At 36.7% G+C, this 27,189-nt stretch overlaps 1 protein-coding gene across 1 annotated transcript; it reads right to left on the reverse strand.

Moving 5' to 3' along the window:
- Positions 1–1,506: 1,506 nt before the first annotated feature.
- Positions 1,507–24,060, reverse strand: LOC129268196 (protein SPT2 homolog). The gene is made up of 7 exons (XM_064104820.1): positions 23,966–24,060; positions 23,268–23,353; positions 19,390–19,513; positions 16,467–17,861; positions 15,353–15,518; positions 11,674–11,751; positions 1,507–5,747 (listed from the first exon to the last, which is right to left on the reverse strand). The coding sequence occupies exons 2-7, from the start codon at positions 23,325–23,327 to the stop codon at positions 5,654–5,656; spliced, it is 1,917 nt and encodes a 638-aa protein (XP_063960890.1). The 5' UTR covers positions 23,328–23,353; positions 23,966–24,060; the 3' UTR covers positions 1,507–5,653.
- Between the last annotated feature and the right edge of the window lie 3,129 nt (positions 24,061–27,189).

A 27,189-nucleotide genomic window follows, 5' to 3' on the forward strand; every position in this document is an offset into this window, starting at 1 on the left:
GAAACTTGCGATCAATTGCAAGTCTATTTTTGGTCCCTAAATCAATCATGTCTTGTAGTTAATTGCAAATTAGTGATTGTTAATCTGCTCCTTGAAACGAAGTTTAATCTGGGGCCCGTTTACTGTTGTAACTCGGCCATTATGGCAACTACCATGGAACCCTTGATTATGATTGGCTGCTGAGCTGTGTTACCATGGCGGTTGACATTATGGCAAAGTTACAAGTTGCAAGTCCTTTATGAAACGAGCCCCTGATTTGCTACAGCTAACGTTGATCTTTCAGTTGTAAAATTGCAACATAATATTTGTAACTGATCGCAAATATTTTCTTGCAACACCCCCAAGTCATATTAGTACACAGAAGGATCAGTGTCTTTTGATAAGTTTGCCTCATAGAAGAATTGTCAACACATGACGCAACTTTGATTTATGTGTCACTTCTTTTTTTTTTTGCCAAAGTAGGGCAGCATATAATGTACATCTGAAATCGCAACACCAACAAGAAAAAAAAGACAATGAGATTCTAAATGTAATAATTCTGAAAAGAATTTAATTGCACAAAATTATAATTGGTTTACAGCAGGAAAAAAAATGAGCAAAAAACAATAGAACTAAAGAAATAACCAAAAAATATCTGTATTCCAACAGGAATTGCCTCAAAAATGAAGAAATTGCAAACAAAAGTGTAGATAAGAAAACAATGCAAATAAAAGAAATATGATTTGTTATTAAATTCCTTTGGGACAGTCTATTGCAAGACTTAATTATGTTTTGACATAAAAACATCGTTTCCAAAACAATGGAAAAACCCTGTTTTTTTTTAATAAAGTATGATTGATGTCCTGTTCTTATGCTAAATATTAAGGTAACTAAATTTCCAAGTGCTTACAAAAAAGGGGATATTATTGAGAAAAAAAACTTATAAATAGCTTTATGAAACACTATTCTATCTTCCGTTAGGTTTTACTTTCAGAGTAGGATAAAGCAATGGTATGGTATGACATGACATCAACAATATCATTCATAGAATGTATTTTTCAAAGTACACTATACCACAGTACTCATTCGAGCTAGGTAAATTTCAAAGCATTTTATAATTCAATGAGCATGTGCAATAATAATCATAGCAAAATGAAAATAGTAGATACAAAACGGACTCCTAAATGGAAAGATCATAATAAGGATGTGTTAAAAAAATTAAAACCAATAAAAGGGGAAATTTAAGAAAAACATCATGGAATGGCAACTTTATTACCTTTTCTCACTTTGATCACCTTTTCAGTTCTTTAATTTTAACCGGCATACTTTTACAGGACTGTTCCTACATAAGCGTGGGGTACAATGACATTCCCAAATAATAATAGCTGTATTTATAAAGCGCCTTTTGCCTGAGGATACAAAGCACTGCTATTATTACGCCGGCTTTAGCTCGGGCTACCATCACCGGCGCTCAGTGCATGCAAGGAATTACAAAGATCAGCATAAAACAACTGCTTGTTGTTCACAATGACAAATTAAAGAAAAGGCAAAATACTCTATTTTCACTTTTCAATCAACAATGTAGTAAACCATCAGATTTTCTTTTAAAAACTTGACGAAAAATTGCAAATGTATCGCTCACCCAGAATCAAAGACTACCGGTGAGCTGGATTTTTTTTCATTAACCAATTTTTGGCAAAGACTTCTTAGTTGGATTTTTGGTCATGTGATATTACATTACTCTTTTCTTCTGTAGGCAGGGTGCTACATAACTTTTAGAAGCACTTTCCCAGTTGGGCAAGTAAATTTTTACATAGTTGTAATATACTTGCCCAAAAATCTATTTCACTTGCCCGAAAAAACACTTCATAAGAAAGTATTGTGGTTTTATAAACCATTGAACTTCTTTTCTCTCTTTTGACATGAACTGATGTACCTTGTTATTGCATGACTTTTTCCAAATTGATTTTATCTTGCCCGCTATGACCAAAATTACGATCGATATATCAAAAATATCGACCCTAATTTTGGTCATTCCACTGAGAATTTTGCCTTCCCAATGCGGGCAAGTAGTTTTGGTCTTTATTTTAAAACACTGGCCCGTCTCTAATTTTTACTTGCCCCGGGCATTCAGGCAAGTGCTTATGTAGCACCCTGGTACGTCGCTGAGCACAAATCGAACTACATGACTGTAAAGTAGATAATATCAAAATTAATGAACATGATTTGTAAGTAGATAAGTATGAACATCAATGTAAACCTTCTAATTTTCAGGATAATTCTAAGTCTTTTTTTTCCCTCTATTTTCTGTCATATTGCTTAACATTGATGTTACATTATATTTGCTTTTTCATCACAATCCAAACTACTTCTATCTTTTAATGAATTACTCAAGTCTCACAGAGAAATAAATTGAAATAACATAAAATGAATATAACCATAGATGAATTGTTTGTTAGATCACAAAACTTGAGAGGAATTATGCGAAATACTTAACGATAGCTATATGAAAATGACATTTTATACCAAAGGCAATCAATATCATTTTAATTTAACTTAAAGGTTTTCAAATTTAATACTATATTACATATTAAAGCAAGCCATACAACACATAAGGCACCCTCATTTCCAGAGTTAAATGTTGACAATTCACAACAAAAAGACATAAAAGAGCACCAAAGTGAATGAATTTCAATATTTTTCCTGTATACATGATTTCTTTGACAAAATGAAATATTATTTTTAAGAATGAACAAGCCGTGCTTACCTGCATATCTAAAAAGTAGAAATAAATATGAAAGTCAAATGTACAGTTTACATATACCCAGGAAATTCAAAGAAAAGTTGACACTTCCGAAACATCATAAAATTTAATATCTTATAAAAATATTTTTGCTATCATGACAAATTTGATATATCAAACAAATTAGTATGTCACGCCCCTTCATCACATAGCTTTGTCATCAGGAGCTGAAAAATATTTAGGTGTTATTTTTCCCCAAATCTTCATATTTTAGACAAATTAAAAATGAAAACTTGACACAAACATTTCATATTTGTGCTAGTTACTTCTCAACACAAACATTCCAGATTGCACTTTTTTGTTCAGTAATGACATATCATGACAGAAAATGTAATATAAATTATAGATTTGACATTTATGAAACGATGTTTGAAAATATAATAATAGAATACATTTGGCACGAATATTACTTTTTTTCTTCAAAGAAATTTCCACATGAAATATACTTTAATCCCAACGGCATCCCAATCATGTGAAAGATCTGAATACGCTCTTTTATTTGATACCCAATTCGTCATGGTAGTATTTATATTTCTGAAAATATAGTAAATTTTACGATGTTTGGCAAGCAAACAAATTTCAATGAATTCAGTGGGTGTAAGTAAACTTTTGGCCTGAACTGTATATAGTGCTTTACAACATTGGGTGGTACTGAGACAGCCATGGTTAAGTTAAACCATGTAGTAGGTCCATGGTTAAACCTGGGTTAACTTACATGTTGACCACACTTTAATGGAGTGCTAGTTGTCAACTCATTCACCAATTAAAAATTATTCTTATCCTGCTGAAAAATGTCAAGAAATTAATTGAGTCATAAAATGAGGAAAATTCATAGGAAAATACAAAGATATTATGAATTTTAATTGATTGATACATGAAAATTTCTTTGAATATGGAAGAAATATTATGATGGCCAGCATTTCAGGTGTGGTTTAAAAATCTAGTTTAGACTGGGGTTAAACCTAGGTTTAATAATCGGGATATCACCCAATAGAAGGCGCTACATGGTAGTGATTCATTGAATGCTCAAGCGCCCGATTAAGATAGCCATGCTAACGCCTGGCTAATAGTATGCAGCGCTTAAAAACATTGTACCATATAAATGTAACATTATTATTATCACTTCGGCTTTGGCATATCTATCCTGTTCAAGTGCTCGAGCATGCAACATATTCCTTCCTACCAGGTACCCATTTACTACCCCTGGGTGGAGAGTGGCAAACACAAGTGTATTCATTTAGTTCATACAGCTACTAAAAAGCACGTTAATAACTCTTGTCAAGAATTTGTTTTGTTTCTCTGATACATTTAAATTCATGCAATAGCTAATCATAAGATCATATAGAGAACAGAAAAAAAAAGCTAAACATTGTCCACTAACAAGATGAAACACATACTGTATATATATTCAATTCGAAATGTAAAATAGTTTTTTCTGGCAAGATGAATATATTACTCTGGCAAATAGGATCAAGAAATAAAAAAAACATTATCATAATATCACAAATGAAATTCATGTACTTCAAAAACACAAGAGAACTTTTAAGTACAAATTACCATTAACTCAATTTTTCTACAAAACCTACTGGGTAGCTTCCAAACTGTTTACATGATTTTATGTCAAGATTAACAAGAAAGTTTGATCACACTTGCATTAAATGCTACGTTTTATCTGAGATTGTCATACATGTACTTAATGGAGACATCTTTTTCAGATTCTCTGATTTTTAGAAGTATACATTCCAAGGATTCAAGAGGGCGCTGTTTCATACAAGCTATTATCATCGACTTTAATTCACCATCCAATGGTATCTACCATGGTAACGAAGCCCATTCATAGCCAATCAAAAACAGTGGCAACATATCATGCATTGTTGAAACAGATAGTGTTATCAATCATAACTTGCAATCAACATCACTATCAGTAGCTAGTGGCAATGGATCACCCATCGTTCAAACATCTGAAATGCTCATCTGATCTACCGCCACTTTAGGCTATGATTGTGCTATGAGGCATTCACGTGGCAACACTGGCTACCGATAGCCAGGAACTCAGTTTTATGATTATGAGGAGAGCAATAAAAAGCTCTCCTAAAACTTCTCAAGGGAGCAGTAGGGGAGCTGCACTGCAAAAGAGCTCTTCCTTGACATACATGTACAGGGGGCTTTTTGTCCGATAAACAGAATAGATGGAGGAACTACATGTAAGTTACATCCCACAACCAAAGGAGACAAACAATCAGACATATTGTTTATGCAATATTTATCTCAATGAACTTTTTATTGTCATTCTTGCAATGTGGTAATATTGCTTACAATGTAATTGTGTGTTATTGATAAAACCTTGACTGAGCTGAGAATGAGGTTTCAAGGTTTGCTCTATAACACTTCGCCAATTGACTGACATTCTTTTTCTACATTCAGGTTAACATGGTTAAGTGATGTCGGAATAGATATTATAAATACAGTGTTGTACAAACAATGCAAATGTGTAGGCCTATGACTTCACTTTTTCTGCATTTAATACTGCATTTATTATATCATGTCACAAGAAAATTCAGTTCGCCGAGGCGAGCGATAAATCGCTCTACCTGAAACGGATTAAGGCAAGCGGAAGCGAATGATCGCTCTCACTCGCCTTAAAACCATAGCAAAAGGTGATAATGTCTGAATTACGTAGTATAGCTCACCTGTTCATAATTCAAGAGGTGATACCATAAAATGACAAGTTACTGATTGCTTGTAGCTATTAATCGCAAGAAGTGATGTCTCAATGACATGCTACAGGTCATCATTGGCTACCGACAGCTCTATCCATAACCAGTGGTGACAACGCCTGAAAAGACCACAATTGTTTTTCTCTTCCCTCTATCACCTCTTCTTTCCTTTCTTCATCGCTTTCCTCTTCATCTCTTCTTTCTCCTGTCTCATGTCCTCTAGATCTTCTAACATCCCAAGACGGGAGCTGCAAAAAGAGACAAAATTAAAAGTAGGTAATAATAGAAATAATATTTTTGCATTTACATTTACATCGGAATCTGGCCCCATCTTACAAAGAGTTACAATTGATCCAATCAATCGTAACTCTATGGAAATCCATCAGTGTCATAATTTCTTCTACAGGAAATATGCACAATGTCCTTTGTAAACAAAGAGAAGCACAGTGAATTTTCCAGAAAACAATGAATGCATGTATATACATCATAGTTAGAAAATATTTTGAAGAAACATGCATAATAGATGTTGACATTGCTGGCCATCCATAGTTGTGATTGATCGGGTCAATCAAAACTATTTGTAAGACGGGGACCAGGTCTCTAAGTGCTTTACATATACATTATTAATCCCGTCATCGGATCCTTGCTTGCCTTCACAAAATGTAAGCTCTTTATCCACTACCTGGGAAGCACTCTAAAAAGAAGTTTTCAAACTCAACTGCAAGCATACTTCAAAGACTTTCTTATCCTGCTGGGTAACCATTTAACACCTGGGTAGAGCGTGGCAAAGGATGCATTGCTATTAAAAGAGCTTTAGGATTTAGTGTGATTTAAAATAATGACCCTCTGATAAGTAGTCAGAACTACTAGTCCGGTCTGTTAGCGTCAAAAACACCCTACTTGTGGACACAGTGGACAAAAGCATGATTTTTTCTCCAGACCTTTGTTTATGTATAAGAATTGAAAATGGGGTATGCTCCAAAAAATCTGGCTGCAGGAACAGAGAAAAAATGGGTGAAAATGTCAGAATTTATGAGTTTAGATTGGTCTGATATATAGACTAGCGCTAGTGCAAAACTCAATAGCAGTGCATTATTTTGCATTGGTTTAGTTCTTGAATTCAGACCCTTTTTGAACAGATATTTTGTTTGTCCTCACATCTCAATGCACTAAATATCTGAATGCAGATGCTAAACAAGCCGAAGGGTGGCGGTGGAGGGGGTTGAATGTTGGTGTGTATGTACATATTTTGGTCTTGGTGTAAAGATGTGCAAGACACATTTTTTGCATGTGTTGCCATGGTAACAGTGTATTATGGCAAAATAAGGTTACAAATCTTGCAGTTAGAACTACTTCCTCTGTTTTCATCCGATTCTCATGAAATTTGGCACACACATTGGTCTTGAGGTGAAGATGTCTAAGACACATTTTGTGTGTCTTTCGGAAATTTTGTTGCCATGGTAACAACATAACATTTGGTGAAAATTGGGGAAAAAACCTTACAATTCAAACTGCTTCATCAGTTTTAAATCAATTCTCATGAAATTTGGCACACACATTGGTATTAAAGTAAAGATGTACAAGGCAGTTTTTGTGATTGTTTCAGAAATTGTGTTGCCATGGTAACAACATATTATATGGCAAAATTTAGGTAAAAACCTTGCAATTTGAACTACTTCATCAGTTTCAAACCAATTCTCATGCATGATATGGCTCACACATTGGCCTTGAGATAAAGATGTGCAAGAACCTTTTTTTTTTTCAATTGTCAGAGAGTGCATTGCCTTGATAACCACATATAGCCAGAAATGCAGGGAAAACTCATCAATTGTGGATCAATCTACTTCTCAGTTTTCAGCCTGTGCTCAGAAAAGTTTACACAAATACTCATTTTGGGTAAAGATTCACATTCAGTGTTAAAGGGGAATCCAGCCTTGGTCATAAAATGTTGTGTGGAAAAGGAGAAAAATAAGAATGGTGAAAGTTTGAAAGCAATCGGACAAGCAAAATAAAGTTATGGCTGCTTTAAAATTAAGATCCCTAAGGCTACTAGTATGTAGATATCAAATTGATAATGGGTAAGTAAATTATGACAAGGGGTGAGGCCGCAAGGACAACTTTCCCATTGGCCTTGTACTTTGATTTTTGGTTTTCTCCTAAATTTCATTGGGGCCGTAATATAAACCTGTTAGTATAATGCTTTATGTCCTCATGAAAGAAAGATACAATTTGAAGTAAAACTTTTGAAAAAGACTTTTTAGTCAATTAATTATTTCTGTACATGGAAGAGTGGTCCTTCCCTTACATCATTATGACATCACATGTGCGGCCAATTTGAAGTCTTCATGGGTATATAGTGATTACCAATGTTTACAACTTTTATATATTCACAACTTTCTTATGGTTTGTCCGATATTGTTCAAACTTTGACCTATTGTCTGATTTTTTCTTTTCCTCATAAAAACAAGTGTTTATTTGGTTTGGATTCCCCTTTAACATCATAAAATAGCGCAGGGTATTCATGGTATTAATCACCTTTAATAATATTTATAGGTTCTTTTTTTTTTGGGGGGGGGGCGGAGGAGGTCCTTAAAAACTGACAACATAAAAATATAGAAGGTTAAAGGACATGGCCATTAGGAACTTAAACACTCTTAACGAAAGCACCCCTTCCATTTTTTTTTTTTTTTTTTTTTTTTTATAGAAAATTTAGAAAATTGCCACATAAAGAGTAAAAGGAAATAATTACAACTAGGAACTGACCCCCCCCCCCAAAAAAAAAAGGGGGAAGAAAAATCCTTTACACTTCAGCGTATTAATTTAAAGTCTAAAACATTCTGGTTTGATAAAATATCATTTCCGGTGCCCAATTAATCAACGTTTATTTATCTCCTTCTACTCAGACTTTGTTAATTTCAGTGTTTACTCTGACTTTCTTACATCACTTTTTGCACTTTTTGCACTTTAGAGCTTTACCATACCTTCTTGTTTTGTTTCCCCCCCCCCCCCCTCTTTTTCTCCCTCTCTAAGTACATTTTTTTTTTGCTATTTTAATTCATTATTATCTAGCAACAATTATTCCATTTTGAATGCTTACACCTACACTGAAATATAATACCATGACATTTATTCTTTTCTTCATAATCTTCTAAACTCTATTTTGGCTACACTCTGTCCTAAATAATACTATTAGCTATATTTAATGTCTAGTTTAAAGAATTGAAGAAATGGCTGTCATGATATTATATTTCGGTAAAGGTGCATCAAATTCATAGTTGCAGCATTCAGAATGGAATAACTGTTGCTTGAAAAAAAATGGATTTAGTTGTTTTCCGAAAATCCTCTGTGAAAACAGAGTTTTCCCATTCCTGCAGTTACCACCATCTGAAAGGGATATGACTAGAATATATGTAGAGAAATAAAAGTCATCATTTACTCAATGAACAGTGAATACGTTCGTCCTTACTCCAATGCAAAATTATTTGCATTTTTTGTGACAGTCAGATCTTGCATCCAACAATTTTGCTACTGAAACATAATATTCATTTTTTGACAATTATACTGAAAAAATTAAATGAAATAAAATTGAAGGCAAAAAATTATTGTGCACATATGCATATTTTTGATATGGTATGCTATTGAGTCATGGATTTGCAAGTGAATTTCTAAAACAAGTGCAGAGATTTTTGTATATATATATATATATATTTCTATAATTAGTTGCATGATTAAAGGTTCACTTTATGATATGTCAGAAAAAATATACTTGGAGAGAAGAGAGGGTAAAAAAAGGAGAGAGGAAACATAAGATGGTATGGTGAAGCTCAAAATCAAGAGTGATGTGATATAGTTAAAAAGAAAGAGTAGGAATGGAATATGAATAAAAGACTGAGTATGAGAATATAAATAAACAATGATTAATTGGCTACTGTAAACAATTTTTTTATCAAAGCAGAATGCATTAAACATCAAATGAATGGTCTGAACTCTGAAGTGCAAATGAATCTTCTTACCTTTTAATGGGGGGGGGGGGGGCATTTTTCTGCTCAAAAAATATATCAGCCCCATTTGTTTGCGGGGGGGGGGTTAAGTTCTTAGTCATAATCCTTTAACTTTTACTTTTATGAGGTCATTTTCTAAAGACCCCCCCCCCCAAAAAAAAAGGGAGTAATGTCTCGCTTTAAAATACAAAGACCCCTGAGGGGCAAAGGCGTAGACTGGTTGAGCATAGGGAGATAGAAGTGGCATGGGGAGGGGTGCACATCTTGGGAAGGTGGAACTAAGGTTTGGAAAATCAGCCGTTGAAAGTAGAAGGGGTACACATTTTGTTTTGCTTGCCAGTGTTGGAACTCCTTTGCCAGAGCGGAAGGTTTCACATTCACCCAGTGTACCCCCAGCCTATGCCCTTGAGGGGATGCTTATTTCAAGAGTGTTAATGGACAACGCCTTTAACCTTTATTTTGAGGTCAGATTTTAAGGACCAATCCCGCTCCTCCCCCAAAACCTAGAAATATTACTGAAGGTGATTAATACCCCCACACTCATATGTTTTAATGCAGTTTAGAATTTAATATGAATCTTTACCCAAAGATGAATATTTCTTCCAACTTTTATGAGCACTGACTAAAAAAAGGGGAAGTTGTTTGATCCACAATGAGTTTTCCTGCATTTCTGGCTATCATATGTGGTTACCATGGCAATATACTCTGACAAATGCACACATAAAATGGTTCTTGCACATCTTTACCTCAAAGCAAATGTATGAGCCAAATTTCATGAGAAATGGTTCAAAACTGATGAAGTTGTTCAAATTGCAAGGTTTTTACCTAAATTTTGCCATATAATATGTTGTTACCATGGCAACACAATTTATGAAACACATACAAAAAGTGCCTTGTACATCTTTACTCTAATACCAATGTGTGTGTCAAATTTCATGAGAATTGATTTAAAACTGATGAAGCAGTTTGAATTGTAATTTTTTCCCCAATTTTTACCAAATAATATGTTGTTACCATGGTAACAATATTTTTGAAAGACACACAAAATGTGTCTTAGACATCTTCACCTCAAGACCAATGTGTGTGCCAAATTTCATGAGAATTGGGTGACAACAGAGGAAGTAGTTCTAACTGCAAGATTTGTACCTTATTTTTGCCATAATACACTGTTACCATGGCAACACAATTTCCAACACATGCAAAAAAATGTGTCTTGCACATCTTTACCCCAAGACCAAAATATGTACATACACACCAACATTCAACCCCCTCCACCGCCACCCTTCGGCTTGTTTAGCATCTGCATTCAGATATTTAGTGCATTGAGATGTGAGGACAAACAAGATATCTGTTCAAAAAGGGTCTGAATTCAAGAACTAAACCAATGCAAAATAATGCACTGCTATTGAGTTTTGCACTAGCGCTAGTCTATATATCAGACCAATCTAAACTCATAAATTCTGACATTTTCACCCATTTTTTCACTGTTCCTGCAGCCAGATTTTTTGGAGCATACCCCATTTTTAATTCTCATACATAAACAAAGGTCTGGAGAAAAAATCATGCTTTTGTCCACCGTGTCCACATAATTCCGCTAACAGACCAGACTATACACCATGGCATTTGCACTTAATGATCATCTCAAGATTCCATGACATTTGCTCCTGTGAAAATTGCTCCTACGGAAAATCCACACATTGAGCCAAATATAACCCAAACCTCAAGCCTACTACTAACCCTCATCCTAATCCTCACTTAATTGTGTACTAAAAACCCTATCACAACCCTCACTCTTAACCAATATCACCAGAGAACTTAGCAGAGGAACAACTGTCGCAGGAGCAAATGCTGCATTACCGTACACGAATGGAGTTTCAAATGCAATGATGAAAATTTACTTTTTAAAAATCAATTTTTTTTTTATCGCTCAAAATGAAATCTGAAATAGAAATACTCCTAAATTCGTTTTGCCCAATTGATCATGGGTCCGGCAGCCACTGTGTAGTACCAGATCCACATAGCTCTGTCCCTTGAATTGAGCACCATAAAATAGAGTAGCGGTAACTTCCATCTTTCAACGTCTTTTGGTCTGAAGCAGCCGGGGCTTGAACTTCCAACCTTCCGGTTGTGAGACGGATGGTCTACCTACTGAGCCAACACACGGGTTACTTACCTCCTGGCCTCCTCCCTTTGAATATCTTTGTAGCTGGTATCCATAGAACGTAGAGCATAGTCACTCTCATACTCGTACCTGTTATGAAAAAATGAAATAAAAAATTGTTCAGACAGAAAAAAAGAATTAAAGACCATCTAGCCATAATAATATAATAATAATAACAATAATGATAATGATGATGATGGTGGTGGTTTTGGTGGTGGTGCTGGTGATGGTGGTGATGATGGTGGTGATGATGATGATTATGATGATGGTGGTGGTGATGGTGGTGATGATGATTATAATGATGATGGTGGTGGTGGTGAGGGGTGGTGATGATGATTATAATGATGATGATGATGGTGGTGGTGGTGGTGGTGATAATGATAATGATGATGATGATGATGATTATGATGATGATGATAGTGGTGGTGGTGATGGTGGTGATGATGATGGTGGTGGTGGTGATGGTGGTGGTGGTGATGATGATGATGAAGATGACGATAATTTTAATACCGGTAATAAAAAAACATAAAGTGAATTTCTGTAATGCCTCATAGAGAGAATGCAAGAAAATGTTTCAGTTATTAGGCATAATATATAATTAATTAGGGGGCAATTCTACATACCAGACATGATATTTCTGAAAGTGTGAAAGCCTCACACTTCAAAAATTCAAAGAATTCTTGCTGAGTTCATCAGAGACATTTAACATCCACCAACATACATAATGAATTTCATCACATCTTTTTGATTTGAACATGCTTGAGCATCTTTGGACAATGCATGCGCTTTAAGATAAATTCCAGTTGTGGGGACGATCTCAAAATGACTTTTTACAGAATTTAATATAATGATCACCAAAGTGTCTGTTTGTATGAATAAAAAATATGTGCCAAAGGATTCTGGAAGAAATTGTGCAATTGCTGAGAAATAAGCAAAATAAGTGCTGATTCTGTCACTTCCGTCGGGTCTTTATTCCAGCAATTATAATACACTGTCCCACGTGTGCCTATCTGTGTTGGCGATCTTCAGTGTGATCGTTTTTTTAGCTTAGATATTATGATTTCACAAAGTTCAGTTTATGTAACTGTACCAGATCTAGATCCACGATGATATAGTAATACTTAACCTTGGTTTTACAGACTTTCTCACGAAATCAGTATTTTACTGCAAATACTGTCATTTAGCTTTAATAAGGCATCATCACTAACAAATATAGATATTTGTTAATGATCATCATCATCATCCGTTATATAGATATTTGTTAATAATAATGGTGATTGGTGATGCCTTATTAAGCGCAGATACATGTAGATCTAATATACTTGCATATACTTCCCATTAATATTGCTAACAAATTGCCAGCCGTTAATTGACATATGTTATTTAATCTTATTTATTGACATTAAGGATTCATATTCAGATATCAAGAAATCATTTTGTATTGTTAACAAAATGACAATTCTTGGGGTCAAGAATTGAATTCTTGATATCATCAATTTCATTAAGGATTAAATGACAAAACAGTTTGCTATCCAAACATGCACATATTGAAATATGGAGAATAAATTTTCCAGGTGTGATAGCCCAGGGCTGTCTTACAAAGAGTTACGATTGATCCAATCAATCGCAACTCTATGGAAATCCATCAGTGTCATAATTTTTTCTACAGGAAATGTGCACAATGTCCTATGTAAAAAAAGAGAAGCACAGTGAATTTTCAAGACAACGATGAATGCATGAATACACATCATACCTAGAAAATATTTTGAACAAACATGCATAGGAGATGTTGACATTGCTGGCCGTCCATAGTTGCGATCGATCAGATCAATCCCAACTCTTTGTAAGATGGGGCCCAGAAATATCATTTTAATTCACTTTGATTTCACTTTCAAGAATTCATAATCGGAAAATCATTTTGCGTTGTTACAAAATAGCAATTCTCGATTTCAAGAAATAAAACTAAATGGGTACTTATTGCTTGGTGCTGCTTGTTATCTGATTTCAATATTGGTCGATTGTCGCTAGCAAAATATCGCTGATAACACATTGGGCCGTATGCATAAAGACAAGCAATTGCTTATAAGCAAATGCTTTAAGCAAAAGCAAGAGCTGGTCAAGCAAAAGGGCAAGTTCAAGCAATTGCTTAAATTCGTATGCACAAGCTTTTGTGTTGCAAACCTTTTGCTTGCACTGCATAAGCAATTGCTTATGTGTTGGACAAAGGATCGTTACGGTTGTGCGAACATCGCACAGTAGGACAACGACGCTTCGTTCCCGACCTGGCAGAAGTATTTTTTATTACGCAAATATGGGGAAAACAGCGCAGAGCATCAGGGGGGTTTCTGTGTAGATCGATGGACAAAAATTGCCGTAAAAAGTCTAAAATAACAGGAATTTGATTAGATATGAAATCACAACATAACCTCTGGAATATGGAGCTTGAAACGGTATGAAAATTTAATCATTAAACGAGAATGCCATGAGTAAGCAAGAGCTCAAGCTGGTCTGGAGGTGCTTGAAAAAACGCAAGCAATTGCTTATCAAGACAAGTAAAAGGTTTGTTTTATGCATACGGTTTTAAGCAATTGCTTGTTTGGTAAGCATTTGCTTACGAGTAGTAAGCAATTGGGCCGTATGCATAAAGACAAGCAATTGCTTATAAGCAAATGCTTTAAGCAAAAGCAAGAGCTGGTCAAGCAAAAGGGCAAGTTCAAGCAATTGCTTAAATTCGTATGCACAAGCTTTTGCTTGTGCTGAAACCTTTTGCTTGCACTGCCTAAGCAATTGCTTATGTGTTGGACAAAGGATCGTTACGGTTGTGCGAACATCGCACAGTAGGACAACGACGCTTCGTTCCCGACCTGGCAGAAGAATTTTTTATTACGCATATAGGGGGAAAACAGCGCAGAGCATCAGGGGGGTTTCTGTGTAGATCGATGGACAAAAATTGCCGTAAAAAGTCTAAAATAACAGGAATTTGATTAGATATGAAATCACAACATAACCTCTGGAATATGGAGCTTGAAACGGTATGAAAATGTAATCCTTAAACGAGAATGCCATGAGTAAGCAAGAGCTCAAGCTGGTCTGGAGGTGCTTGAAAAAACGCAAGCAATTGCTTATCAAGACAAGTAAAAGGTTTGTTTTATGCATACGGTTTTAAGCAATTGCTTGCGGACATCAAGCAATTGCTTGTGCTTGCTAGCAAAAGCATTTGCTTGCAAGCAATTGCTTATGTTTATGCATACGGATTCAAGTAAAAGGCTAGCACAAGCAATTGCTACTTTTTATGCATACGGCCCATTGTCTGTGCTTGTAAGCAAAAGCTTTTGCTTATGAGCAATTGCTTGTTTGTGTGCATACCGATTCAAGCAAAAGGCTAGCACAAGCAATTGCTTGTTTTTATGCATACGGCCCAATATATCGCAGAGTCTGAAAATTCATGAGCTGCAATTCTTTGAGAACAGGGGGGAAGAGAATGAAACTATAAGGCTTTCACCAACACCGGTCCTTGAAAAGCAGCATTTGGTATCAACCTATGTCTTTATGAATTTCTTAGTTTACAGCAGCATTTCTGGTCAATAATTTAATAGTGATTAACTCTTCAAAATCGACATGTTAGCATACACCAATGAAATCATCAAGGGGAGACGCCCCCTTCACACATTACCCAATCACTTTTACTCACTTTGATTTGTCATATCCAAATATTTCCTTGATGTAGCTTGATACATCACCACTCCCGGAGTTATCCAGTGGGGTATCATCGATGAAGCCATCTCCGTCGTCGTAGTCACTCTCCTCGTCACTGTCAATCAAACGCCCTCGCTTGACATGCATTATTGGTGGTTTAGCTGTCGGGAATGAATTGAATAAAAGAATGAATGCATGAATAGATAGTTAGATGGGTAGATGAATGATCGAATGGATGGATGGATGGATGGTTAAGATTGATAGACAGATGAACAGATGGATGGATGGAGGGATGAATGGATGGATTGTTGGATGGATGAATGGATGGCTGGCTAGCTGGAGGATAGATGGACAAATGGATGGTTAGATTGATGGACAGATGAACAGATGGATGGATTGATGGATGAATTAATGAATGGGTGGATTGATGGATGAATTAATGAATGGGTGGATGGATGGATGGATGGGTGGGTGGGTAGATGGATGGGGGTGGGTGGGTGGGAGGGTGGATGAATTCATTCATTCATTCATTGAAGGATGGATGGATAGTGAGATGAACAGATGGATTGATTGATGGGTGGAGGGATGGATGAATTAATGAGTGAATGGAGGGATAAACGGATTAAGGAATGAATGGATGGGTGGGTGGATGGAAGAATGAATGGGTGGATGGATGAATGAAAAGAAATGATGAATGGACGGACGGATGGATGGATAGAGACGGAATAAATGAATGGATATATATAAATGAATGAATGAGTATATTATCAAAATCAAAACAAGATAAATTACATACAACATTCAGGGCAAGTAATAGGGGGGAGAAAAAAAGAGGCTTTGGGGCCTGTTACTTAAAATTTTGGCCATAAAAAAAAATGGCAAATTAACAAAAAAAGTAGCAAACAAAATTATGCCATAGACAATTTAGCACATTGAAAAACTCTGTCAATAAATTGCGATAGTTTTTTTGTTTATTTCACAGGCCCCTGTTATATATTTTTTTGTATATAAAAGTATTAAAAGGTGGGCATACCTTGTATCTTTATTAATAGGTAATGCTTAATCAAGATCTCATTGATGAGTATTATTTGTATGATGAAGCACTATACCTGGTCTTTTCCTACTGACTTCTGGTCCCCTCGGTGGTCCCCTTGGTGGTCCCATTCCAGATGGTCTTGGTCTCTCTCGGATATGATTCCCTAGTTTGTGTTGGTCTCTGGACCTCGCATCTTGGATTGGTCTGGTTTGCTTGCTGGAAACCGGTCCAGATGCTCTCCCAGGAACAGGTCCAGAAGATTTACCAGGAATAGTATGAGGTGGCTTACCTGGGCCAGGTCCAGGAACAGTTCTGGGTGGCTTACTAGGGACTGGTTTGGAATGAGGTCTAGATTCAGGTCTGGTGGATTCAGTTCTCCCAGCTGAACTACTTGGTCTTGCTCCTGGCCTAACAGATCCCTTTCCATCTAGCCTCTGGGGCACCTTATCATTAGTCTTACTAGCTGGTCTAAAGTTATGTTTCCCTGTTGGTTTGTCACCACTTCTGCAAGACCTATCCCCTGACTTTGGACGCTCTCCTGCCCTGTTAACCTGTTTCTTATCAGAGCCCAAAGATACCTTGCTTCCGGAACCACTTTTCGTCCTGTCATGCCCAGATGACATTTTATCTCTGGTAAATTTCTCAGGATGGTCACTTCTTCTTTCATTCCCAGACCCACCTACATGTATACTTGTATTCATATGGCCATTGGCCCTTTTCACACTGGTTCTTTCAATATCGCGAGAATTTCTATGACCTTTATTATCTTTAACACTATCAGGTAAGTGTCTATTCTTATCTTTCTTGCAGCTTTGCAAAGGAGGTCTTCCACTTTTGTCAATTTTGGTATTGGGAGTTTGTCCATGGGATATTTTCGCAGGCCTCTCGTCTTTTGATCGATCCTTCATTTTAGGGATTCTCATCTGGTCTCTGCTCCGGTCTGAAGTTTGGTTGACTCGATCCCTAGGTCTTCTCTCATACTCTTCTTCCTCCTCAGACTCCTCTTCTTCCTCCTCGGAATCCTCTTCCGAATCTTCCTCTTCTTCGTCCGTCCTTCCACCGCTCCTTGATGAACCAACTGTCTTCTGCTGTTCTGCAAACTTCAAGAGTTCCTCATAGCTCATCGGCTTCTTCGGAGCAGGTGGTGGCTTTTTAGACAGCTTTGGTCTTGAAGGCCTTGCTTCCATCTCTCTCTTCTCTTTCTTGGCCACCTTCTGTCGATGCCTCTCTGAATCCTTCTCCACGTTCTGCATGAATGTTTTATGGACGACCTCATGCTCCTTATCCCGGTATGGCTCTTGTCTCCTTGATGACTCTTCAGAAGCTGTGGAGGATTTTCTCTTTGCTTTTTCCGGAGTTTTCGCTTTTCTGGATGCCTTCCTGTTGTTCCGCTTCTCTTCTGCAAATTTCCTTTCTGCCTCTATCTGTCTTTTAGCTCCTTCCTTCTTTTCCCGTTCTTCATCTATCACTGAGTGGTCCAGATTCCATGAGTGTGTGAGAGAAAAAAAGAAAGAGAAGGTGAGATCGTGATGGAAGGAAAGGGAAAGAATGAGGATAGAGAAGGGAGATATGAAGAGGAAGAAAATGAGCAAATGAAAGATGGAGAAGTGAGGAGAGGGAAACAGAGAGAAGGGTGGAAAGGTGGTGGGTAAAGAGAAAGGTCATGAACAATAAGGGGACATAGTAATAACAGAGGGGTGTTAAATAGAAAGAGAGAGAGAGAGAGTAGAGAGGAGAAAGACAAAGAAAAAAGACAAGGAGAGAGAGCATATAAAGAGATAGAGAGGGGGAGAGATGTGGGTGAGTAGAGAGGGAAGACAAAAAGGATAAGAGGGGATGTTAAAATAGAAGATGGGAAAATGAAGGGATGTGTGATACATAGAAAGAGAAAAGGAAATAAAGACAGGGAGAAAGTGATAAAGATTTTAGAGAGGGGAGAGATGTGGGTGGATAGAGAGAGAATGCGAAAAGGATAAGGGGAGTGTGAAAATATAGGAGTAAGAAAAAGAGATAAGACAGAGGACAAAGATAAATTAAGGAGTTTGAGATGGATAGAAGAGAAAGGAAGACAGAGTGGGATTAGAAGAGCAGGGAGGGAGGGAGAGAGAATGAATGATATTGGTTCACAAGTAATACACTAGACATTGTGTTTTATTTATCTTATATGGAAATGTAAATACAATAAAATCTTTTACATGTAGGCCTATATCATACACAGGGGCTATGAAACAGGGGCCACACTTTTTTCAATAAACATGTAAAATAATGGTCGCGTCGTGGTCTAGTGGGTCGTGGGTTCAAATCCTAGCCATGGCGTATTTTCCTTCAGCAAAAAATTTATCCACACTGTGCTTCACTCGACCAGTTGAGGTGAATGGGTACCCAGCAGGATTAATTCCTTGAATGCTTGAGCTCCTAGGCAGCCCAGCTAAGGCCGGGGTAATAATAGCAGGGCCCGCTGGGATAACAGTTTACGGAACTGAAGTGGCTACCCTGGGTAAATATACCGCTATTTTTATTATCATTAAAATAAAAAACATGGAAAGGGACCATTAAATTGTGATGTTATGTATGTTGGAGTCCCATTTTGGCTCACTCCCTCACCCCCCCCCCCAATCAAAAATCTTTTCATAAGACCCTGTTACACTCAGGGCCCTGCATCATGAAACTTATAATCAATTACAAATAAAAGTGAATCTCTTTAGGTTACCCCTGGGCCCCGTCTTACAAAGAGTTACAATTGATCCAATCAGTCGTAACTCTATTGAAATCCATCAGTGTCATAATTTTTCACACAGGAAATTTGGGAAATGACCTTTGTAAACAAAGGAGAACACACCAAATTGTCAAGAAATCAATGAATTTATCGACATACATTCATATCTAGAAAATTTTTTGAACAAACATGCATTTCATATGTTGACTTTGCTGGCTTTCCATAGTTGTGATTGATGGGATCAATCGCAACTCTTTGTAAGATGGGCCCCTGTACTTACATTTTTGTTTTCTATATTTTTCTTTCTGTTCAATCCTGGCTCTTATTGCATCCGGATCAACATTGGGTCTCGGCTCTTTCTTTGGGGGTGGGACGGCAGAACTGTATCTCTTGGTTTCTGTAAGCTGTAAAAGAACAACGAAGATTCATGGAATGGACAATTCAAGCATATTGGCACTTGTTCACTGCAACCACCCTGCCTGTGGAGAATCTACATGTAGATCTATGCAGTATACAGCACACATTTTTAAAAATTCATTAAAATATCACTCTCGTAATCAAACTCATTTCCATACAGTCGCAATTTATTTTTCATTAGTAACTTGGGGATCATTTTTGTATTTACCAGAGCGCTCAAAATTTTTGAATTTTGGGCATATTTTTGTGTAGGCCCTCTATTGGTGGAAAGAAAAACTGCAAGAAAATTGTCATTCCACAATCTCTATTTTCAATTTGGAAAAAAAATAATTAAAAAATTCAATTTACTGAGAGCCAAGTTATATGATGAATACTTGTAATGGAAACTGACAGTGTAAAAAAAAAATCAAGTATTTGTCCCCAAGAACAATAGAAAATAAGCCAAACATTGCCAACCATCTTTATTTCACCACACAGGGAGTAGTAATGTACAGAGAACAAGGTTATATCTGGACTGATAAATCCGCTGTTTCGGAGGAGTTTTTCAACATTTTCTGATTTGTTGTCCTCCTACACAGACAGATGATGTCCATTGGGCTTGTAATGGTGGAGCAAACAACCACCGCTTTACTACAGCGTCTATGGAGAAAGGGTGCGTTTTTGCACCCTCATCGATTACTCCTAAGTTTTGCTTTTGTTTTTGACGAGGGCAAAAGAAAGAAATAATAAAGATAAATCTAGATATCAAATACAATCAGCTTACCACCTTTCGGAAATAAATGCTGGAAAATTGCAAATTTTGATGACAAACAGATCGGGATCAGCCAGGTTCTTTAAATTCATCTTTACTATTTCTTCCCTTTTACCCCATCAAAAATCCAAATATCAAGATATTTATCGGCCGATGCAAGTATTTTATGATTCATGATATTTATCGGCCCATGGAAGTATTTTATAAAATTTACATTGGCAATGCTCATGATATTGTCGCCCTCTCTATACGAGTCTTGTAGCTAGGCTACGATAACAAAGACGGCAAGATGGCGACAATAACATCTGTGATTATCTGCTCATCTTCTTACATGATTTTTCTTATTTTTATATTATTTTTCGTGTAAAAAGAAGTTTATTATTTCCTAATGGGGGGGATTAAGTTGTTTTCCATTTACAGAAGTTTGGGATAAGTTAAAGAAACCAAGTATTTTGGAGCAACATTGTTGTCTCCAAAATACTCAGTGTGTGTGGGCCTATGCCATACCGTCCCAGGCCTACGCATAGTAGATGACTTTTACTTTTAGTACTCTCCAGAAGCCTCCAGGCTAGCTCGATTTCGAGAGGCCGCCGCGCCGCTTGCGCTTGCCTAGTTAGGTATAGGCCATGGGCCTGTTGCATGAAATGGTCTTTGGTAGAACCGCTCTACGTAAGAACGAGATATCGTTCAACTGTTTCACAAAGCCGATTTGGGCGATACAAAGAATGGTCCTTGGAAATACACCTCCAGACATGTCCTACGTAGGCATGATCTTCTTTGCACACCGCCCGCCACCGTCAGCATTGAGAGAATATGCGTTTACGGCAAGCCACACTAACATATCACCTTAAACATTTTTGGGGGGTCATTCGAGTGCACTCTGATGCATTTTATCTGGGATGGCGCCTAGTTATTTTTTATATGGGGGTATATAATTTCAGGTCGTCTTGCACGGCAAGAAGACCAAAAACGGATGTCATGTTAACTTCTCCGGGGTCAATCTAGGCAATTTTACTATGTTTTATTATTGCAAAGCACTACTTTACCCACTTGGACATGTTTGCAGCAATTTTCATATTAATTTTTTATTATGCTTATCTTCGGTTATTCATCATGCAAATGTATGTTTATACTCTAAACACTCAAATTATTTATTGCGTGATATCTGACAAATAAAATAAATAAATTAGATTTTTCACACGCAGCTTCTCATATTTTCCTTTTTAGTCTCAAACAATCAGACACATTGATTTTGTTTACACCATTCAAACCCTATTTTTACAGTCTGCAAGCCCCTGTGTTAATGAGCAAATGAGCAAGATTTATCCAAGTCCTCTCGTGGCTGACTTCATGTCCCTGCAAAATCTTGTGAATTGTGACTTTGTTTCTCAAAGAATATAACCACTTTCTCCTTGAGTAAAATTGATTATTTTTGTACAATATGAAAGAGTAAACGTTACTCTTTTATACTGATCATTTCTTTTGAATAAAATCTTTTGATAAATACGTGAATTTTAGGCATGAAAAGATGCCTCAAATGGCATTTTCTTACTCTTTTTTCTTATCAGAAAGCTCAAACTCTATACTTTCTTACAATGTCACTCTTGATATGTGGCACCTTTTAGATGGGTCAGCAGCCAGCTTTTTCCACCAAAATGCAAGACAAGATTTCTGAAATTTCTGAGTAGCATAAAATCCAGAGTTCTGATTGGTTGAATAGTGTTTTCAAAACAGGCGCGGGTAATTTGAAGAGATTAAAACATGGTGTGTGTGACCTTGCAGAGGCCCAGTGTGGGAACATTGGAATTTGCATGGGTGTGTGGTCTCTATAACCAATCAGAGCGCAGTATTCTTGTTTTTAAACTGCTAAATGTACTTGGCCTCTGGAAAGCTGGCTGCTGACCCATCTAAGATACATCTTCTTATAAAAATTATCATATTAAAGCTTAGATCTTAGATCAAAAGTTTCACCTATGACTATGTTACAATTTTTTCTAAGAATCCAGACACATGACCTGAAAGAATGATTTTTCTTCTTTATAAAGATATCAAAAACATGAAATTTGGTCCATATTTAGAGCAGCAATGGCCGAATAAAAAGAGGTGTTTTCGTCCGCACCAAGCAAAATCCCTAGTCATGAATATCACTTTGATAAAAGAAGCTACTTTTTCAGGGCTTGCCGACTGTTTACCTCAACAAATAACATTTAACGCATAATTTGCAAAATTATCATTATAAATAAGTATTCTATAAAAAATCAGAATATTGAATTTGAACTAATACAATGTCGAAATTGCTAAGTTAATTCAATTTTTATGTCGGACAAGGGTCTCTTTCGTTAATATCAATGAAAGGTTCTCTAAAAGGACACCGTGTTCTAAATAAGGAATATAATGAATATTTCGATTTTATCCAGTTTGTTTGTGAATCTTTAGTTTTTTTCTCTTTTTACCTCATAAAGCCTGCATAAAGTAAGCTCCATACATCAATTCTACAATCAGTAATATAACAATTTTATATAGGCCCTACCGCAAATTCGCAAATTGCCTCTAAGCGGTTAAGAAAAAGGAAAATGAAGTATAAAAGGAAATAGAAATATAAAAACATATTTGATCTCCATTTATTGAAATAAAATTATGATTTTATGAAAAGTCGTCATTCCGAAAAGGTTCAGTTGACGATGACGACGATGAAGACTAAATATTTTTCCGATACTATCGATATCAAACGATGTCGCAGACTCAGAAGACAAGTGCCTTCGTGAAACGGAAAGTGCTGATTTGTCGCCAATCTTCCTATCTCGGAAGAATGGTCCTAGGGCTAGGACGTTCCTACGTATCGCTCATCAGTCATCTCGTCATGCAACAGGCCCCATCATGCCCATAGGCCATAGCTCCCCGCGGAGCCTCCACTCGAGTTTAGCTCCGCTCTGTGGGAGCTCCAGAGGCAGAGTCCAGTCTGGAGAAAGACGGTCGTTTGAGTTTCATACCTTTTTCTCGGCAACTTTCTGATTCTTTGTCGCAAGTTCGAGGATTTTCTGGAATTCCATGGCGTCAAGACTCTATATCAGCAACTCTGGAATGACAGAAGCGAAAAATTCACACATTATCATGAATTTTTCGACTGAGGAAATCAAGATGTTCTGGCTTCTGCGCTTAGGTAGTTCTGCGTAAAATCTTCACCTATGAACATTAGAGGGCGTCGAAGTCTTACTAATCTGCTTTGCTTTGGCCATCGCCAAACAATAGAGCTGAATATGCGAGTGAACATAATACCGTATTAATTATGGTTGAGTAAAGATGTTAATAAATTCGCGCAGAGACTGACATATTACTCTTCTTTACTCTTCTTGAAAAAGAAGGGGGAAAAATCCCTTGCACATGGAAAAATTACAGACCAATTAACGGGTACCCCCCCCCCCCCCCCCCCCCCCCCCCCCCCCCATTGTGGTATTTAACCCTTTGCGTGCGACGGGCTTCCACAGAAGCCCAGCGAGTCGTTCGGGCTTCTACAGAAGCCGAGATATGTTTGGTTTAATTCAATGAAGTTTTTCAGCTTTTTCGTAATTGTTATGTACTAAAATCTCTGCCACTATTTCCTTTATAAACCTATTTCGATAACAGATTGAAAAAAATATACAGCTACGTGGGGAAAAATCCCGAAATTAGGAAATCATTTCAACTTTACCCGATTTTCTCGTTGGAGTCTGACGTGACGGGGAGGATAAATTTTGTGACGAGCACGTACGCGCGCGCACAAGGCCTGATCACGTGATTTGTTCTGATCACGTGATTTGATCCATATCGTTGTTCTGATAGATGTACGCTATCTTTTCTGCAAGATCGTCACGTAATAGTACGCGTTTATTCACCATTTTCGTCTTATTTGTTTCATCAAGGAGATATCACTTTAGATAGAATGATATCTCCTTGGTTTCATTGATCGATTGTATTTTCAGAAAAACAAAAAGCTTGTTATGTCTTAGTACTTTGAGCTGATCTTGGTGCACTTTTGAACTTTTTCTCTCCCCATTATCCCCCTTCTTATTATTTTTGTCTATTATTCTGAAAAAAAAGGAGAAAAGAAAGCAGTTAAGCACACCATTCATCTTCTGCTCTTTTAAAAAAAAGAAACGTCCATGTAGTTCATGATATCGGCACTATCCGAACAAAAGAATGTCTGGGCGGCCACTCAAACAAATTCCTTCCGAAAAGAGCAGGATACAGATGGTCAACGCCCCGAACAAAAGGAAGATTAGTGTTTATCGGCAGGATGACCCATTGAATGCTTTTCGTACTTAGCAATACAAAAAGCTTTTATGAATATTTTTTTTTCGACCAACAAACCGTATCTAAAAAGAAATATTGTCTCATTTACCGACAACGCAGGTGCTTATGACATCCGTCAGTGATTCATATTGCATAAAAGCGCTACCCCTGGGTGATGATGCATATATAAGGATGAACGAAGAATCATTTAGGGAAATTATAGAAAAAATATGTTCAGATGTCACGGAGAACGAGAGAGAATGAGAGACAGAGATAAAAGGGGGAATAGACAAGTGCGCTTTTGCTAAAATTCCATGAATATCTACTTAAACGAATAACAACATGACTTTATTTTTTGGTTAGATTACTTTTAAAAAATCCCACAACGTTTGTTTGTCGCAACTCGGTCCCCAGACCCTTGCCATACTGACGAATTTTTATCATTATTCTTGTTTGACCTTGCCCCCTCCCCAGATGGAAATGTTCTGAACTACACTATAAACTTGCTTGTTTGTCTCCTCTCTCCGATTTTCTGTTTTTAATTGCGAGTAACGCGGTAGAAAAGATAAGAATAAAGACCGTCTTGGCCACTTTTTTTCCCCGTTACGACCCCCCAAAAAAAATTGCATTTGGGGCGCTATCCATGGTTAACATCTAAACCAAAATATTTGGGAAAAGATGTTATACAGGGGCAGCAATGTTTTTTTATGGTGCAGGGGTTGAGCTGTGGGACGGGGGTGAAGCGGCTAAAAAAAAATTACAATTTGTTAATCCATGTCATTTTACAGAATGAATTTATAATAGGTTAGGTTTTAGAAGCTCTCCATCTTATTTCCTTTTCTCTCCCAGATGAAAACTTTTGCATTGAAAAGTTGCCGGAAACATAATCACTTCAAATGATAAAATCAATAATGAACTAAAAGTTTCCTCGCGCGAAATGGAGGAAATAAAATGATACAGGATGATAATTTGTTTGTCTGGTGTGTCATCCGATAGAACCCTCTCAATCCTACAAACTTTTATTCATGTGTGACCTACACCCCCCCCCCCCCAAAAAAAAATGTTGATACCGACCCAAATTTTATTGATTTTCCTACTTTTTCGCCAATTTCTTTCTTCTTTTTTTTAACCGGCGAATAGCGTGGTAGAAAAGATTCATAGAGGAAAACAAATTGTTTCCGTTACTGCAAACAATCATTTGGGGCGCTTACCCTGGTTAGCATCAAAACCAAAATATCTGATTTTTTAAAATAAAAAACAGGGGCCACTGAGCGTTTTTGATAATGGAGGGGTTGAGCTGAATGTGGGAGGGAGTGGACCGGCCCCCCAAAAATCATAAATTTATATAGACTTCGGATTTTTTTTGTACATGTTTGCTGAAAGGGGTGAGGACTGAAACTTCCTACCAACTCCGCTGCCTCTGTATATACTATGAGATTGAACGATTAAAACGATAGAGACAAAAATGAATTCTAACTATTGTGAATGTTTTTTAATGATTTATTTATTACTTTGTTTTCGGCTGTGAAATCAAGGAGACAATATAACAAAACGAATGAGATAATCGAACAAAACGAAAGAACATGATTACGGATGCTATAATTTATTCAATAAAAATTACTTTCTCTTACTTTCAGTAATTGCTATCATGGCTCTTTTTGAGGGAATAGTAAGATAAAGAAAGAAACGTAGAAAGTGACAAGAAGAGAGTTGGGAGGTATGATTTCAGACTTACAATTTTGGTCACTTTCATTCGTTTAACACTTTGAAATAATTTCAGGATATTACAAATCGAATACCGGTGCGCAAACTTCAGGAACAAAATTATTTTATCATTATAATACTAGTAGCTGCGTGGAAAATCAAATTAAATGAGACATATAATTTATGAAAAAATCTAAAAAAGAAAATTATTTTTAGTGAAAGATTGAGGCCTGTCTTGCCATAACCCTAAGCCCCAAGTTCACAAATAGTTTAGTTGTGCATTTTTATACAATGATGATGATCATCATCATCATATTGTCTTTTGCGAAAGATATCTACCCATGTTATCAATATAGAAAATGGAAGATGATATAGAATTCATTGTGAAATGACAGTTACAATAGTAATTTTAAAAGGTTTTTCGAGACATTATTTGAGAAACTGGGGGAAAACCCCCCAAAATTTTCGACATGATGACCACGATGAAATAGAACGAGAGGCCCACAAATCCAACCATCTCCGATACAAGTTGGCAAAAACGAGGCATTCTCTCTGAACCTTTTCCGATGAAGAGAGAGAGAGAGAGGGGGGGGAGACGTTAGATGTAATGTAAAATGACAGGTACTGAGAAGAAAAAATCAGAAAGGATTGAGGGGGATGGGGGCGGGTATATACCTCGTAATCCAAATCGGGAAGAAGGTAGACGATACAGATATAATTTAAATGAGAAGAACTAAGAGAAAAAACGGTGTAGAAGGGAGGGGATATAGAAAGACGATAGATATAAGGGAATGAAAGCTGTAGATAATACATTCGGTTACAGGTTAGAAACCAGAGAAAGGGAAAACGAGGAAATCCCTAATTGGCACCGTTTTATAAATACATTATACATGTACATTTTATATTGACAAATGCGCAATAATTTAAACAAATTTACCA

Source organism: Lytechinus pictus, chromosome 9 (genome assembly GCF_037042905.1).
Source record: "Lytechinus pictus isolate F3 Inbred chromosome 9, Lp3.0, whole genome shotgun sequence".
Taxonomy (NCBI): Eukaryota; Metazoa; Echinodermata; class Echinoidea; order Temnopleuroida; family Toxopneustidae; genus Lytechinus; species Lytechinus pictus.

What these genes read in the sequence shown, in the direction of transcription:
- LOC129268196 (XM_064104820.1), bottom strand. Translation starts at nt 23,327, where the DNA reads ATGGAATTCCAGAAAATCCTCGAACTTGCGACAAAGAATCAGAAAGTT. An exon ending in AGAAAGTTGCCGAGAAAAAG is followed by an intron (nt 19,514 to 23,267) that starts GTATGAAACTCA and finishes GTTCTTTTACAG; the next exon opens with CTTACAGAAACCAAGAGATA. An exon ending in AGTCAGTAGGAAAAGACCAG is followed by an intron (nt 15,519 to 16,466) that starts GTATAGTGCTTC and finishes CATTCCCGACAG; the next exon opens with CTAAACCACCAATAATGCAT.